This window comes from Aedes albopictus, unplaced genomic scaffold, assembly GCF_035046485.1.
Source record: "Aedes albopictus strain Foshan unplaced genomic scaffold, AalbF5 HiC_scaffold_266, whole genome shotgun sequence".
Taxonomy (NCBI): domain Eukaryota; kingdom Metazoa; phylum Arthropoda; class Insecta; order Diptera; family Culicidae; genus Aedes; species Aedes albopictus.
The window spans coordinates 6,366-24,856 of record NW_026917053.1 but is presented as its reverse complement, the minus strand read 5'-3'; the positions used below and the strand labels follow the sequence as shown (position 1 = coordinate 24,856).

General features: G+C 38.7%; 1 protein-coding gene across 1 annotated transcript; it reads left to right on the top strand.

The window, feature by feature from the left end:
* The first annotated feature begins 208 nt into the window (after positions 1 to 208).
* Positions 209 to 14,206, top strand: LOC134284531 (uncharacterized). The gene is made up of 2 exons (XM_062843508.1): positions 209 to 840; positions 12,391 to 14,206. The coding sequence occupies exons 1-2, from the start codon at positions 402 to 404 to the stop codon at positions 12,708 to 12,710; spliced, it is 759 nt and encodes a 252-aa protein (XP_062699492.1). The 5' UTR covers positions 209 to 401; the 3' UTR covers positions 12,711 to 14,206.
* The last annotated feature ends 4,285 nt before the right edge of the window (positions 14,207 to 18,491 follow it).

Below are 18,491 nucleotides of genomic sequence, written 5' to 3'. Positions count from 1 at the left end.
CGCGCGTGCTAGTTGGGGGTCTCTCTGGTACGGTCTCTCTTTCTCGCTCTCCCGGTAGCCCATCGCGACGCCACTGCGCTGCTAAGACGCGGCGGCGCGCGCGCGGTCGCGAGTTTTTGAACCTCGGCGCGAGCACGCCGCGATGTTGGGCCACCGGTGGAAAAGGAAAAACTAACGTTTGCCTCATATAAATATGACGTTGTTTTTTGAACTCAGCATCAGTGATCTTGCGACTGTGATCCGGTGTGCTTCCAGAGAAGAAGAAAGCCCCAACTGCCCAAAAAGGCCGGAAAGGACATTTCTGTTTGGCGCGAAGACTTGTGCATTGTGGTGTTGTGTGTTCAAAAAGGACTTTCGTCTGAAAAATAGCCAGAAAAGCTAACAAAAAGACACAGAACAAAATGAATCCAGTGTTACGATCAGTGTGCGCCGTTGTGGTGCTAAGTGCGGTGGTCCTCGGTGCCACCAGCGAAGACTACCAAAGCCAAGGATTACGTGCCATCGTGCGGGTTTACGACGAGTGCTCCAAGGCCGAGGCCGGGTTCACGCCGTGTCTCAAGAAGCGCGCCATCACCTTCATCGATCGGCTCAGCCGGGTCGATGCGCTGACCGTTGGAGACATGAAGATCGTCCGGAACGAGCGGTCCCTCGGCCTGGAGGGCAGCAAACCCATGACCGAGGCCGAGCTGGAGCAAAGTCTGCCGCGGGGACTGGAAGCACGGGATGAGGCACTGACCAACATCCTGTTGGAGAAGATTGCCGGAGTGTTCAGCAGCCGGACGATTCAGATTAGTCTGCCCAAGCTGTCGAGCGACGAACTGGGCCGCGGGCTGGAAGAAGGTGTGTATCGTTGGTTTGAGGGATTTGTGTGAGATGTGAGATACAAAGAGAACATTTTTGGTGGATTTGAAATGATCGTTGTGAATTGGAAGGACAATAATTGCAAGTGATTGGAACATATAATGGTCTTGAATGAATTGAAGTGACCAAAAGTGCACAGTATCAAATAACAAAGCTGGCTGAAATTTCAAGTCTTCAAACAGGAAAAAACACAGAATCGTGGATAATTATTGGCTCGACATATGCATCCAATAACATACAAAGCAAAAGTTATAACATCAATAATTGGATCATTATTGATAAATCGTTTCCATTTGAAGTTCGGTGCTTTAAATGGCATAAGATTGTTATGGTTACGAGATATAAGAAAAAATTTAATATGTTTACACGTTATTGATCATGAAGCCCGTACTCGTACAAGTTCTAAGATGAATTATTCAACAATATGTATCTAATTTTTAAGTTCAAACATATAACTCAAACTTATTTGTTTACTGAACTATATAATGTTTGGACGAATGTGACAATATTCTGCGCCAACATATTTACCTACATTTCTCCTTAAAAGATTGTTAGAACAAGCGTGTAAATGTGATACCAATTTTGTTGAAGTCGATATTGAAAGTTTCTATATATGATAAAGTTCTGCAAATGCGGATACGAAATACGATATTATGTAAATTGATTAAATGCTTAAACTCATATTTTGTTAGGTGGAATTTGTTTTTCACTGAAATTCACTCTATTGATAAGATTTTCACTCGTTAGTTGGTTCGTCTAATCACTCAAATACACTAAAATATAGCAAAAGTTATTTAAGACGTTATGGCATTTTAAACGACAGTATGAAAAAATCTCAAGTTTTAATCATTCACATTATTATTATTGTCTTTATTAAGGAGACTTTCAGCCCTTAGCTGGTTCGTCTTGTATAGTAAACTATACGCAAAAGTAGTGGATTGCGGTCCGGGTTCAGACTACCAAATCAGTTTTTCGAAATTTGAAGGTTTTTCCGGTTCCAAAAAACGGACAAATTTCAAAAACAAGGAATGACAGTTAAAATGTTTCAAAAAACAACTACTAGACGAAGAAACAACAACTTATTCGATTCCCTGAAGAAGATCCAATAAGGATCGAAACGTTGGAAATAGAAAACATATAGTTGTTTTTGATCCCCGAAAAGACAAGATGTTTTCCTCAAATATTCGAAAAAGAGTTGCTTTTCCGTTATTTTTTTTTGTAGTTTTCCATGTACAATATTCTCAGGTTCAGCTTCTGAAATAATCTGTAGGTTGTTCAATTAAGATACGTGGAAAAGACATTTTCAGCACTGTTGAGAACGACGATTCCTGGTTGGTCCTTTTCCTAACTAGTATTCTTCTAATAACTGCGTCAGTACTGAAAAAAATGAACTGGGAAACTTTGTCATAAATGGAACAAAATGCGAATCATAACTTTGAAAGACGAAGCGTTTTATGAAATGCTTTTTAGGGTACTCCAAGACAAGACTAAACGGGGAGTTTTGAAAAAAAAAACAACAACACAATTTGAGGAAGTATTTTTTGCTAAGAAATTGACTGATTCAAATTCTATGTTCAATAATCAAATGTTTGTAATAATTAGATAACACTATTTTAACCCACTGTTTCATTTTATCCCACCCGTGTCAACTTGCACGTCGGTGTACCTTAGATCTTTAAGAAAATTGCGCTAAAATCCAAGGCACTTGCTTTTTATGCTATTTCCAGCAGGGTAAACCTTTACTTTGTCATTTGCGCTAATTTCGTTTTTTTTTTTACTTATTCGGGCACCACATTGGCAAAACTGAGCCGAAATCAGGGGCGCCAACTTGGTCAAATTATTGGGGGGGCAAAGCCTGTTTTTCCTGATTTTTTGTATGGGAAAATTTGAAAATCGTCAATTATTGGGGGGGAAAAACCATGCTTGCCCCCCCTAAGTTGGCGCCTATGGCCGAAATCATTTGTTTTTACAACGCTTTTACATTTTACGATTTATTACTGCCTTAACCCCTTCGGGACGAGTTTTTTCACCAACCTCGCCGCTGTAGAACGCGTCAGCGAGGTGCAAATGACCTAACCGTCCCGAAATGGTTAATACTATGTTAGTTTGGGAAGTCGAAGTACTCGCGGCTGTTTCGAGGTTAAGGATTAAAGAAAAAAAAATAAAATGGGATGGATGGATTTATGGAATTAAAACTAAATTATTTGCTAACTTATACTGAAAACATTCATGGGACAAATTGTCCAGATCTGTAACTGTAACCAATCAAAAAGTAAGGACTTTATCGGTAGACAACGACAAGAAGAGGACAAACGGAAGGGGGACGACGACAGACAGGGGCGAACAACAAAACCAAATGGCGGACAACGAAAACAAGGGACGTACTATATAAAACTCTGACATCAACACGTTTCAAAAATTCACAAAATGAGATTCAGGTATTCCAAATCAAGGTCTGCCAACACTTCTTTAACGGGTTTCTGTTGTTTTCCTCGGACCCGAACCCGCAGCTCAGATCTGATCTCACGATACTCGTCGCATCCTCACACGACATGTTCAATATCCTGGTAAGCCATGCTACAGACACAGAGATTGCTTTCTGAGAGCCCAATACGGAAGGTATGTGAGTTCAACAAATAGTGGTTGGACATCAGCCGACGCATCACACGAATGAAATCGCGGCCTAAATCCAAACCTTTGAACCATGGCTTCTTCGACACCTGTGGGAGAATCTACCCATCTCTCAATTTGTCTTGCCAGCTGATCAAGGTCTTCTGACGGCCCAATGCAAAAATTTCGTCGAAGGTGATTTGACGCTCGTAAATATCACCTTCGCTAGCGCCCACCTTAGGGGCTGTCCATAAACCACGTGGTCATTTTTTTGGGACTTTTCAACCCCCCCCCCCCCCCCGTGGTCATTACCCCATACAAAAATTTTTATTTGTCCATACAAAATGGTCATTGGCCGAACCCCCCCCCCCCCCCCCCCCTCATGACCACGTGGTTTATGGACAGCCCCTTAGCCAGAGAGTCCGCTTTCTCATTGCCCGAAATCGAGCAATGTGACAGGACCCAAGCTATGGTGATGGTGTATGAGCGTTTAGTCAAAGCACTCAATACTTGGTGTATTCCATTCAGGAAGTACGTATTTCCGTCTTATTGGATTGAAAATATCCAATAATTAAAAATACTTGGCAATTACTTATTACATGGAAGCAAAAATATGTAAAAGCACTAAAAATCGTTAAATTTCGCAAAATTTCACCTTTCAATTTTACTCCACTACTCTGTAGTTGTAACACATTTTTCCCTTGTCGCGTACGACGAAGGCAATCACACCAAAGCAGCTAGCCAAATTGTTCTTCATCGCCGTTCAATTTTCACTTTACATGATTCACTTAGTGAACTGATCACGCAAATGTATGCGCATGTTGTGCCTGAAATAGACGTTGAATAGATAGAAAAATAATATTATTCTAAGAAAATGCTAGTTCCTTACAATTTGTTTATACATTATATGAAAGCAAAGATTTTGGTCGGTGTTTATTATGACGGGAATCAGATAAAAAACACTATCTTTACAATGTTGCAGTTTATTGCATGACGGAATCATTACAAGCATTATTATTATTAAGAACTCCCAAAGTATTCGCAATATAAATTTCATTTTTCTCGTTTACCTTCTGGGAATTTCATGAAGTACGTTCTGGATTTACGGAAGATAACTAAATAGATCATGTTTTGATGAATAACCAGCACTTCTCTGATGTACGCAGCAAAAGCTTCTGAAACTTACACCCGACAAAAAAAATCATAAACTTACACACTTAGTTTTATTTCCCGAGCTTGGCTGTGTAAATCTCGGTTTCCAAGACTCAGCTAACAAGACGGTAAGTTGCTACACGGAACCGCCAAACTACCCAAATTTGAGTTCTTTTGACGCATTTCCATAGTTCGGCCCAATAAGCCAACATTTGAGTAAATCGATTGAACTCACGCTAGGTAGATTGCCTTTACCCCAGCTAAAAAACACTCAAGAGTTGGTAAATTCAACCTAAGACCCCCCTCATTCAACTCAATTTTGAGTAAACCGACATTTACCCAAAATTGGCTTTGGGTAGATGCATCTCTGTTTGTTTTTGACAACATCGGTGAGCCAGAGAGGGAAAACAACCTAATTTTGGGTAACGAGTTTATTCGATATACTTAATTTTGAGTAAAAACGACCCAAATATTAGGTAGTTTGGATTTTCCGTGTAGGTAACAAGGCGTGTTATACTGATTCTCGGCATTTATAAGCTGAGATCTCATTAAAACAGTAAGCTGACTACTCGGCTGTGCAAATCTCGGCATTTGAAAACTCAGATTCGGCAATCTAAATTAACTGTGTTTATTCGATTTAATTGATTTTTTCATGAAATAATTTCTTGCATGGAATGTTGAATGCAAGCTTCATACTGAGAGAAAGCTGTAAATTTATGAACTGATGGAAAAATATATGCAATATGACGGGGTCCTTTTGCTACATGCATCATATGGGGCTATACATAAACCACGTGGTATTTTTTTTTTTATTTTCAAAAACGAAACCCCCCCCCCCCCCCCCGCCGTGGTTTTTGATTCAGAAGACAAAAAAAATTGCATTGACCATGGTCTTCAAACTACTCCCTCTCCCTATGATCACGTCGTTTATGGACGGAGGCCCCTATACAACATTTTTAAACTGTGTACTTGTTGTAAAGATCTTTTAGAGGACCAAATATCGACTCGGCAAGCCTTGTTGGATAGCTGTACGACTTGGTATGCGAAAATGGTATGCGAAAATTTTACGAAACTGGCAATGGCGACCAAAGAAAAGTCAGCGCTGTTGCCTGTCATGTACCATGACAACATGCTCTAGTCTAGCGCCTGTGGTGCGAAGCTTTTGCCTCATCGCTAGATAGCAAACGAAGTCCGTACAGAGAGATAACGAAAACAGAGCGAGGAAAAGATGGAGGATGATTTCGAGTTGATGAGGACGTTTTGAGCCTCACGAGTCTTTCATGCATGGCTGCGGAACTCGTCGTGTGCTTTTAGGGTGGTCGAATGGCAACTACATGCGCTTAACTATGTTCTTACGTGACAAACTAGTTATCTGTTCTAATTAGGATTTGCATTGTGATGTTTTTACTCTTAAGAAAATTACCGATTTAAAAAAAAAATCCTCACGTACTCTTCGGGAAGTTCACATTAAGCTTAGGTGAAACTAGGTGAAACATTGAGAAAACCCATTTTTATTCTGCATACAAACTTTAGAGGCACAAATCTGACGAAAAAAGCATCGAACCAAGTCGCACTTGTTTATCCTGGTTTTGCTCACTTGCAAAAAGGGGCAGCTTTTCCATTTGTTTACGAATTTTCAAGATTGGTGCTCTTGAAAACGTGAGTACGGGACCAAGTCGGCTATTGTGACACCCATGTTTGTATTATCTGATGTTTCTCCTTAAACCCGGACATAGATTACACAGCGTAACAAAAATTAACTTTTGATCTGTCTCAAGAGCAAACTTATGTATCTCCGAAGGATTTTGGGCCGCTGAATCCGAATCTGGGCTCAGATTTGCTCTAACACGTCACAATTTTGAGCTATACCTCAATTTATAGGGCAAAAAATGCGATTTTGGGCTTTTTTGACTGCAAGTCATTAAGCAAGGAAATATTTTTTTAAGCAATCAAAAGGTTAATTGGTCAATTAACATCTAAATTAACGACTCATGCAAAATATTTCATTTTACCATATCGAAATTGATAGTTTTAAGCGATTTATGTTAGGTACGATATTTCCCATACAAGTCACCCTCCAAAAGTTGCATGCAAGTTTTCATACTAACATAAAATGCTTAAATCTATCAAATTTGATTAGGTAAAACGAAATATTTTGCATGAGCCGTTAATTTAGATGTTAATTGACCAATTAACCTTTTGATTGCTTAAAAAAAATATTTCCAAGCTTAATGGCTTGCAGTCAAAAAAGCCCAAAATCGCATATTTTGCCCTATAAACTGAGGTATAGCTCAAAATTGTGACGTGTTAGAGCAAATCTGAGCCCGGATTCGGATTCAGCAGCCCAAAATCCTTCGGAGACACATAAGTTTGCTCTTGAGACAAAAAAATGTTGCGCTGTGTTATGATTGTTGAAATGGTATTTGTCAGTTAATAGGGTATTGGTTCCCTTATTAAGCATGTGGCTGCCATTTTCATCCAACAAAAACCGAAGGATTTAAGAGTTGTTTGTTTTGTTTGTTATTTTTGTATTTTTGAAAAATGAGCACGCATGAAAACGAAAAAGAATGCCGTAATCGCATGTTTTCGAATCAGGTAAATATAGGAGCGTGAGATTACTGATGGCGCACATACCCTATCTGTAGAAGCGATCAAGGAACTCCAAGCTCAGAATCAAGTTCTGCCATAGTTGAAGCGACCCTATAAAGAAGATGGTGAAAAAGAGAGGCTTCCATGTTGTTTTGTAAGTGAGCGAAGTTTTGATTTTTTTGAAATCTTGGATAAACTACCAGAGCTTCGTCGATGTATTGAAGGAACATCCTCCTCACCTTCGTGAACAAACTTTAGAACCGAATTTCCTTACTTTGAGCGTGTCGTACTTTCTAGATAGCCCCTAAGAATCTGTTAAGGAAATTGTTTATGTACTGTTCACTTCCTCTAGGATTTCTTCCTGTAAATTACATGATTTACAACCACTCTCACCAATACAACTTATGCCAATTCGTGTAATAAACTTTGAAGGAAAACCTATCGTGAGCTTTCAACAGCTCTTTTTGAGCATCCCAACTACCCGTTACAAGACACATACAAACCCTTCGTGAGTTTTATCATCTGAAATTCTCAACAATAAAGAAAAAAATACTCACACGGTTGTAAAAAATATGCCCTAGTCCTGTTGGAATCTCCTGCAAGAGATTTTCAGCGATTGTTGGAACACTACATTTCGTTTGTGTATTTTTTTTATTGTGGCAAACAAAAGCTAGAAGGATTTTTTTAATGAGCATATCTAAAAAATATGCAAAATTGGTGAAATTATGGAAAATTTCCTTTCTTGCACTCCATTATGTTGTCTTGAGCGGATTCCAAAATATATATAAATATTTTTAGTGGAGCAGACCTGGTGTGATGGCTAAAGCCTGTGACTATCACGCCAAGAACCTGAGATCGAATCCCACTTCCAACATACTCCCAGAATGTGATTTCTTTCTTAGGAAGGGAAGTAAAACTGTGGCTCCTGAGATAAGCTAGCCACGGGCTAAAAATCTCTTTGATAAAGATAAAAAAAACTATTATTTTTAAGAATAACCGTAGAATAGTTGTGAAAGCTATTTTTTTTAAATTGCTTGAAGTAGTCTCACTCTACATACCGTTTGAATGTTTGAGGATCTACAACGTACAGGGGGTGGCCAAAATGTTTGGGATAGGCAACTTTTTTTCTCCCACAAAAAAATTCAACATGCTGTAACTTTTCATAGAGTGCATCAAAAAATCTCAAATTTTGACTGTTCGTCAACCTACTATATGTGCATTATTGGAACAAATTTGGGCTCGATTGAATAATTTTTCGCAAAGTTGGAACCGTTCGAGTAAAACACTATTTTTAGACAACTCATTTTTGAGCTGTCTTATCTCGGAAACCAGTGAGCCGAATTGAATGATTTTTTTAACGTTTATCAACAATATATTGATACCTAAAACAACGTTATAAAATGTAATATTTTCTCATGGCAAATTAAGTTATACCGGGTTGAAATTTTTAGCCATACAGAGGAAAATAAGTCAAATTTACAATACCACACAAAAATTACTAAATGTGTTCTTCCTTTAATCTAAATAGGCTCTAAAATATATGATTAAAGATAACTTGAGAACAGAAGTGTAAAATCTTTGAACATCAACACTAAAATTTATTGACATTGACGTAAAAAAATTACATTTTTTCGACAAAAATTCAAAAAAGTATCAATCCATGATAACTTTTTTAAACGTTCAAAAAGTATCTATGTTTTAATAGTTTGTATATTGTCAATGTACGTTCAAAATTTCATTCAATTCGGTTCACTCGTTTCCGAGATATGACAGCTCAAAAATGAGTTGTCTAAAAAAATAGTGTTTTACTCGAACTGTTCTAAGTTCGCGAAAGATTAATCAATCGAGCTCAAATTTGTTCCAATAATGCACATATAGTAGGTTGACGAACAGTCAAAATTTGAGATTTTTTGATGCACTCTATGAAAAGTTATAGTATGTTGAACTCTTTTGTTGAAATGTTCCTGATCCAACCGGGAATCGAACCCGGATTGGCCATCCATAGCCATATCCACAAGACTAACTTGAGCTTTGAGTTGAAGTTATAATTGTGAAACCGCCTTGCACGAATCATATACCGCAGATATTTATTGATGGAGACGTAGAGCGTTCTCCACTGATACACACCAGGTGTCACTGATGTAAAGCATTACAGATCTCACGTCGACTTATCTGACTTTTTCGCTTATATTTCTTAAACTCGCAAGGGGAGCCAAAAAGTTCCTACCCATGTTGGAACTGCATAAAACATGGCATTTATGTCGCTGTTGGCCACAGTTTGGCTACATCCAACCACACTGGAAACTCTAAGTGTTTACATCGAACGATTCAGCCTTGTTTACATTGATGGCCACCGCAGAGTGTTCGACAAGATCATCGGGCTTACACTATCATTTTCCTGCATAGTAATAGGCTGCTACAGATAACTACCGTTTGGTTAACGATCAATCGTCCCTACCAGGATTCCGTCATTCCAGCAATGACCCGGATGAGATCGGAAAACACACCGTTGTGCAGCACTCTGCGCGAAAAGGCCTCTAACTGTTCTTCAATAAGGTCGATGATTATCTCAAAGATACTCAGGGCATCCCTCGTATTGTCGTGATTGAAACTTTCGCAATCAATGAACACCAGATGCACAGAAATTCTTGGAATTCGTTGATTTGCTCCAAGATGATATGGACCGTGACAATATGGTCCACACAGGATCGTTCGGCATGGAATACTGCCTGCTGCTATCGAAGATTTCCGTCAACATCACTTTGAAAAATTTGAGAGCTCTGCACAGTAACATGATACCCCACAAACTATCGCAACCAGTCAGGTCAGATTTTTTTATCTAGTTCATTTATTTGGGGCTCAATCGACATGTCAGATCAGCTTGTTTGGATACGATAAATAAGATGCAAGGTGGTAATCAACCGGAAATGTTGAAAAAAGGAAAACCGGAAATTTGCTTGATTTCATTGGGCATAGGTTATTCGTGCCTGCCATACGACATACACATGCATAATGATCATTGGCAGAGCAAGTTTTCAGTTAAAAGCTGTGGAAGTGTTCATAGAACACTTTAGAAGTACACTTTGTCCCAGTGGGGACGTTACGTCAAGAAGGCGAATTAAAACATGAATCTATATGATTTGATCAGCAATAATGACATGGAACTTGCAAGAAATGAAGTAGCCTTCATTGTATTGTTGGTCAAGAACGAATGTTATCTACACATTCCTGATGATTTGGCTTGGCGATTGAACCTTTTTCAAGAGGCGTACTGTCTTTCGTTCCATCCTTTTCATTACTCTGTTTATTTTCCTAATCGAGAAAACCAACTTTTCATCCTTTTTGAGTCTAAAGTCGCATGAAACAGCCGGCATTTTGATATTTTGTCTGCCATTTAAGACTTGTGTCCATAACATTTGAACACTGAACACCTCAAACATGTGAACTAGATTTATAAGTATTGCATGATTTTAAATACCCCAAAACAGCTGCATGTTTATCAACAATCCTATATTTTTTGATCATATAGAGCATATAGAGCGACTGGACCAATCCATACTACTTTCAATAGTAAACAATGCGCTAAAACTCCCGATTTTTTCTTCCAAATTTCGTAAAAATCAACCAATTAAAGTGCCTTTAGGCAAAAGTAGAATCATTTCCTCATTTTTTTTTATTAAATAATGGGCCAATATTCATCGGGAAAGCAGCCATAACCAAAACCAAAACCAGTACAAAGTACCGGGAATCTGAAACTATTTCCAAAGTGACAATTTTCAAAATATTTGGAAAATTTGGCCTTTTTCCGGGTGGCTCACAATTCAGTACGACAAATTGAGATGGTATATGTATGCAGTTGTAGATGAATGAACAAAAAAGGTTATTCACTTTTGCTCATAGCGAAGTTTGATGCATTTCTTCATATTTTGAGTTTTGATTTTTTTTTATTACAAAACAAAGCCATATTTTTAAAATTTTTCATGAAATGGCACCCCCTTTCCTGTGTGGCTTCAGGCTCCTAAAACTACCGGAGTTGCGACCAATTTGTCCAAAAACCACTGAATTCACCTCCAACTAACTTGATTTGAAAAATCGTGAAGATTTATTTGTCGCAAGCCATATTTCATCATTGGTAATGGTCACTTAGTCGGATGGCTCTAAGTTCCGGTAACATTCGGAATGGTGGCCAATATGTCCGAAAACTTCTGAACTATTATCTAACATACTTGATTTACAAAATCATTACGTTTAATATGCCGCATACCAGCCCAAGTAAAATTTCGATAACTAATTGGTCTTGTAGAGGTTTTGAGAACCGTCATAAAACCATGTACCTCTTATTTTGGTTTCATGTGGGTTTTTAGAATCTATTCTAATCTATTTGACTAACAAATGTTACTTGGGAGGTTTCACAACTCTATGGAAACTTGCCATTTCCCCGGGGTACTCTAGGTTCTCGGAACAATCGGAGTAATAGCTAATATGTCCAGAAACCTCTGAAATCTTCTCCAACATACTTTATTGGTAAAATTATGAAGAATGAACCATGACAGTGAGGTGTATGGAACGTACGAAAAGTGTCCGATGAACGCCTAACATGACCCGGAACATTCGAAACCAGAACTAGCCAATTATAATTTACTCACACAATGCGTCAGTATTTATTAAGAGATGATTGAACATGTTTGCAATCATACTGCTTGTGTTTCTTTCAAGTAATTAGTAATTGATAGAAAGTTGATCCATGTTTGACCCATTTCATCCCATAAAAATGCTTTAATAACTGAAATACCATTTGATTGCTGTTTCCCTACAACTTGAGACCTAGCGCAATTTTCGTTTAAAATTTCAAATCACTTGAAAAATGAAGTAATGATTTTGAAAATTTCATTTCTTATTAGTAGCGAAACGGGTTAAGACAAAAAACAGGCGTGCTTTTTTTCAGAAACAATGAGAAAAGTTTACAGAAACATTTACCTGCTTATCTGATATTTCTGCTAATGAATTTTAAAATCTAATACAAAATAATATGGAATATCTAAGCTTAGCAAGACTCCTCTAAAGAATATCATTCATTTCAATTCACAACGATCAACAGAAAGCAAAAATAGTAGTGATCATTCTTTAGTATTAAATTCTAATCTAATGTGTTCATCATTGATCCCTCTCCCCCAACAGGTCGTGGCAAAATGAAGAAAATGATGAGCATGATGATGATGGGCTTCATGATGAAGATGGCCGCCATGGTGCCGGTTGCGATCGCCGGTCTGTACCTCCTCGCCGGTAAGGCTCTGATCGTATCGAAGATTGCCCTCTTGCTGGCCGGTATCATCGGACTGAAGAAGCTGGTCGCCAGCAAGCAGCAGAGCGGAGGCGGTGGCTGGTCCAGCGGTGGCTCCGGACACGGTGGCGGCTGGGACCGACGATCCGCCGATGTGGCTGCTGCCGCTGCCGCCCAGAACCTGGCCTACAACGGCTACACCAAGAACCAGGCGTAAACGGAGCTATGCCGACAACGTACGATACGGAACCAGTTCCAGAGATTTGTTACTTGTTGAAAGACGATCGAAACCACCAACTGAGAAATAATGGCACCGGAGGGCAGCCCTTAGTACCAAGGGTGTTGTCTGTTTCCACTGCCGAAAGTTTGCGGGAAAATGTTAAATTATTTATTTATTTAATTTATTGATTTACAAATGCTAGGGAACATCAGATTCACAAATCATGTCGCGATCAGCCAAAACTTCGGTTCCCACTAACCTTCCGTTGTGAACATTTTTCAACCCCCTCAATTCCCACCTTTTCATTTCATTGCTTTGAACCCAAACCCGTACGTTCTTTCAACTTTCGACGAGTGGAAATCTAATAATTTTCGCATTTTCCACCCGACGGTAAAACCTTTCTCTTTGCGCACGTGCGCTCCATTGTCTATCTCTATTAGTAGTTCCCACTGTAGTCTTTTCTCTCCGCTTCTCCTCTCCGCATTACTGTTCCCTAATCTACATACAATCCCTTTGATGGGTACTGTTTTTACATTGCTTTCCACGTTGGTCCAATGAACTTCCCTTCTCTCTATGGTTTCGCTCTGAAAGCTATTCTTCGTAAAGAGTCACGTGATTTTCACACTCTTGCTGTTCATCTGTTTCTTTCACTATCGTCGTTAATCATTAACACTTCATCAATCTGTTTTCTAAACTATTCCTCTTTGTCATCTTTACTGGATCAACATATATCATTGAATGTGTCTAATTTATATTTCCGAATTTTACGCTATTTATTTACTTTTTACTTAGTTCTGTTGCCAACTTATTCAATTTTCATTTTCTACTCCTAACTAATCATTAACCCTTTTTGATATCGAGTGTGGTTTCTTCTCAAAATCTTCTGCTATTCTCTTCTTCTTCTTTCTGCAAATCTCTTACTTACTCGATCATTTCAAACCACTTTCCAGCCACCTCGATGTTGAAAATTAGCCCTCAAGTCATTTTCGGTCCTCATAGGACTTCTCCTCCTCCTGCTCGTCAATCCACCCTCCATCGTTCAACGTTCCCATTCGTCATTCAGTCCACCATTACCCATTCTCACCCACTTTCGTCCCTGCTCCCACTCAGACTCATCCCACCCACCCTGCTTTCTTCTTCAACCGATTTCCAAAAGAAGTCCAGAGCTGAAAATTCGAGTATGTTAAATTAACGACCTAATTATCTGCCCAAAATGAGCTTTAGCCAATGCGTCATCCTCACAATCACCATAAGTCCATCGAACAAAAAAAAAACATCGCTAACACACTAGGAGGAGATATTTATTCACTGTTGATAATGTGTAAGAGTTGAAGTATAATGTTAATTTGTTGCGAACGAATGAGAATCAAGAAGCGAACAAAGAAACAAACTGATAATTGTTGTAAAATGAAGCAAAACAAATGAAACCAATAAACGTTCACAAGTTTCCCCTTCGAGTCGAAGGAGGTAAACTGGGAAAAATTAAAAGCACCCTCGCCGACTGTTTCACCGCGCGCCGCCGCTTCAAAACAATCCGAATTTTCTCGCACTTAAGTCAATTTAGGCAGGTGGGTACCTCTGTCTAGCTATATGAAGTAGCCAGCCACTCAGCGCGCGATCAGCAAACACACCCATTTCCTTGCTGCGGGCTGATGGATGGCTTGACGATGAACACGGTAAGAAAAGTTGGCACAAAATGATGGTCATCTTGAAACACTCGAAATATGTTCTGCCGGAATTTTCTGTAAATCAACAGCTCATGTGAATAGTAAGAGTTTCAAAAGTGTGTAATCATTATGCACACTCAAACATACACACATACAGACATCATCTCGATTCGTCTAACTGAATTGGTTGATATATGTCGACCCTTCGTAATGACAATTTTCTCGATTTTATTGGGCAGTATCTTCGTGCCTGTACATATACAAAATGGACATTAGCAGAGGAAGCTCTCAATTAATAACTGTGAAAGTGTTCATTGAACACTAAACTGAAAAGCAGGCTTTGTTCCAGAGGGGATGTTACGTCAAGATAAAGAAGAAGAAGATATCGACCCTTCGAGCCTTCTATCGAAAATTGTATATAGCCTTTAGATACACTTTCCTTGTACAGCCAACAAGGAAATCTTAGGCAAGATATATTAATAATTTGCACTCTCTCTCTCTCTCTCTCTCTCTCTCTCTCTCTCTCTTCTTGGCGTAACGTCCTCATTGGGACAAAGCCTGCTTCTCAGCTTAATGTTCTATGAGCACTTCCACAGTTATTAACTGAGAGCTTCCTCTGCCAATGACCATTTTGCATGCGTATATCGTGTGGCAGGCACGAAGATACTCTATGCCCAAGGAAGTCAAGGAAATTTCCTTTACGAAAAGATCCTGGACCGATCGGGAATCGAACCCGTCACCCTTAGCATGGTCATGCTGAATATTTTTTTAGTATGCCTTGAATTTACTCTAAAATTCTCCCAGCAATTTCCCTAAAATTCTCCAAGGTATCTCCTCAGAACGTCTCTAGGAATTTCCACAGGAATTCACCAAGAATTTTCTCATAAATTCCACAGTTAATCCCCTAGGAGTTTTCCAAGAAATTCCAAATGGATTTCGCAGGGTTTCTCTCTATAAATTCCCATAACACTCTATCGAAGAATTCCCTCTACGAATTTTCCCAAAAGTTTACTCAAAAAAGTATTCCAGAAATGTCCTCTAAGAATTCCTCCAGAAGTTATCTCTAGGAATTCCTTCAGGAATATCCTCTAGGAATATCTCAAGGAATTTCCTTTTAAGAAATTCTCTCAATTCATTTATTTTTTTCATGGGTTTTTTTCTGGAATTCCGCAGATATTTTCTAGGAATTCTCTTGTAAATAAACCAAGTAAATCCGCAAGAAATTCACTGAAGAAATGTATCAGAAATTTCCCAAGATTTTGACCATGAATTCCCCCAAGTATTCCATCAAAGTTTTTACCAGGATTAGATATTAGAAAGTGTCCGAGGAATACCATTCAGAAACTTCCCCTTGAAATTATCGATAAGTTTTTCTAGAAATTTCCCAAGATTTTTTTCTGGAACTCTTAGAATTTCGTCCGTATTTCTCCAAGGCATTAGGCTCAATTAGGTCAATATTCTCTCAAGAATTCCTTCAGGAAATTTCCCCAGGAAGTTAAATGGAAATTTCCTCAAAATTATCTCAGTTAGTTCCCCAAGAATTCCCATCAGTATACCCCTACCCCAGTGATTTCCCAGCAATTTACCCCAAATTATTCATAAAGTTATCCCATAAATTCTCCTAAAACAGAACCTAGGAATATATTCAAGAACACCACCACGAATTCCCCACAGAATACCCGAGAAATTTATAAATGAATTCAACAAGAATTATCTCGGGAATAACCCTTGATTTCTTGAAGCAATTTCCAAGAATTTCTCCCTGAATTTCCCTCTAGAAACTTCAAAGAAACTCCATATGAGAATTTCCTCCAGGAATTCCCCCAGAAATTATCTCTAGAAATTCTCCCAGGAAGTTTCTTTAGGAATTTTCCTAGGAATTCATACCAGACATTCGTCCAGGAATTCACTCTATGAATTCCCCCAGAAGTTTCCTTAAGGAATTCTCCCAGAAACTCTCTCTAGGCATTCCGAGGAATTGTCTTTAGTGTTTTCTCTAGAAATTCCCTTTTTCAGGAATTCCCTTTTGAGTTTACCAGGAACTTCCCAATAGCATTCTTAGAAATATATCTAGAAATTTCTCTGGATACTTTCCAGAGAATTCCAATAGGTATACCTGTATAATCTACCCAAGCCCGTGCCCAAAGGAGGGGTTTTGAGGGTTAAACCCCTCCCATTACCGATGTTCACTACACTAGGCATCCCTCCGCCTTTTGCCAAAATTAGGAAAAACCCCTTCTATTGTCACCTTTTCTGTACACGGCCCTGAATCTCCCTCATAACATTCTCAAAAAAAAAAAAAAAGACTTTTGGGATAATTCCTGGAGGAATTTTTAAGTTAAAATATGAGGGAATTGCTATGAAAGTTTTGCGGAGTTTCTGGGTGAATTTCTAGGAAAAACCCTTAGTAAAATTCTTCAAGAAACTACACAAAAAGTACCCTCCGAAATTCTCCCACAATTTAAGTCGGAATTTTCTCAAGAAATATCTAAGAAATTCCAGGAATTTCACAAAGAATTGCTAAAGGATTTTCTATGAATTTGACAAACAGTTTTATTAGAACGCCAGGTCTTCACCCAGTAACTTCCAGGAGTTCCCACGAGATTTCTCAGGTATGCTATCAGAAATTTCACCAGCAATAACCCAAAAAATTCCCTCAGCCATTTCCCCACACATTCATCCAGGAATGCACCTTGAAATTCTTCCAAAAGTGCCTTACGGAATTCCTCCAGGAATTTCCCTCTGAACTTCGCAATGTATTTCTCCAAGGATTGTCATAAAAGGCACTTTTTAGGACATTGCTGGAAGAAATACTGGAGTTATTTCTTAAGGAACTTCTAGGGAAATTACTGGATGTATTCCTGTTGGTATTTCTGTGGATATTTCTAAGATATCTCCTCAATGAATTCCTCCCGGAATCTCCCAAGAATTGTTGCGGGAATTGGAAAATTGAATTTCCTTGGAACTCCACAAACAATTCCCTCTGAATTGCACACAGGAATCACAGCAAATTCCCCACGAATTCCCCAGGATGCCCTAAGGTAATCTTCCAGTAATTTCCTCAAGAGTTCACCCCAGAGCTGTTCCCAGATGTTTTCCAAGAATTCCCACTGTAATTATTCCAGGAGCGCTTACAGTAATTTCACCAGAGGATTCTCATCAATAATTATTTCTGAAAATTCTCATACATGCGCCCATGAATTCCCCTGAAATTCCTTCAGGAATTTCTCCAGAATGTTCATAGAAATTTCCACAAAAATATCTCCAGGAATTTCCCCAAGACTTCCCACTGAAATTTATCGCGGAATTATCCTTGGAATTCTCGCAGGATTTTTTTCAAGAATTTAGTTTTGGAACCAACCAGAAATTCTCCAACGGTTCTATCAGGGATTTACCCTGGAATAAACTTCCGAACAGTCTCAAGAATTCCTCCACAAATCCCTCTTAAAATTCACTCATGAATTTCACAGAAATTACCATAGAAATTTTCGCAAAAACTCCTCCACACATATATCCCCAACAATTTCTCCCAAAGTTGCACCAGGAATAATTCCACCAAATCCTCAAGGAAATATATCCAAAGAGGAATTTCAGCGGAATCACTGGGAAATTCCTTAGGATATTGCGTGAGGAATTTCTGGGAAAATGCTTGGCTTTGTGATACTCCTGGCGTATTTTGAAAATTTCTAGTGGACTTTCTAGGAAAATTAATTGCTTAAATTCCTGAGCGAAGTTATGGAACTTATCACGTGAGCAAGGATGAGGAATAACGAAGATTTTTCTTTAAAAAAAATGTCTGTCATTGTCTCGTTTTCACCACTTTTGGTCTTAATTTTTGTACGTTGGTATCACCAATAATACATAATGGTGCTTAGTTATAAAAACTTAATGAATTTTCATGACATTTCTTACCCCTGTGCTACCTGTTCTGGAGGGATTCCTTGAATTATCCAAGGAATTCTTGCAAGAATTTCCTAAGAAATTCCTCTAGGAATCCCTCAGGAATTTCATCAGGAGTTTCTTCTACCAATTTCTCAAAGAATTGTTCAGGAATGTAACTAGAAATCTCAAAAATCCCAAGAACTCCAACTACAGCTCCCCAAAAAGCTAC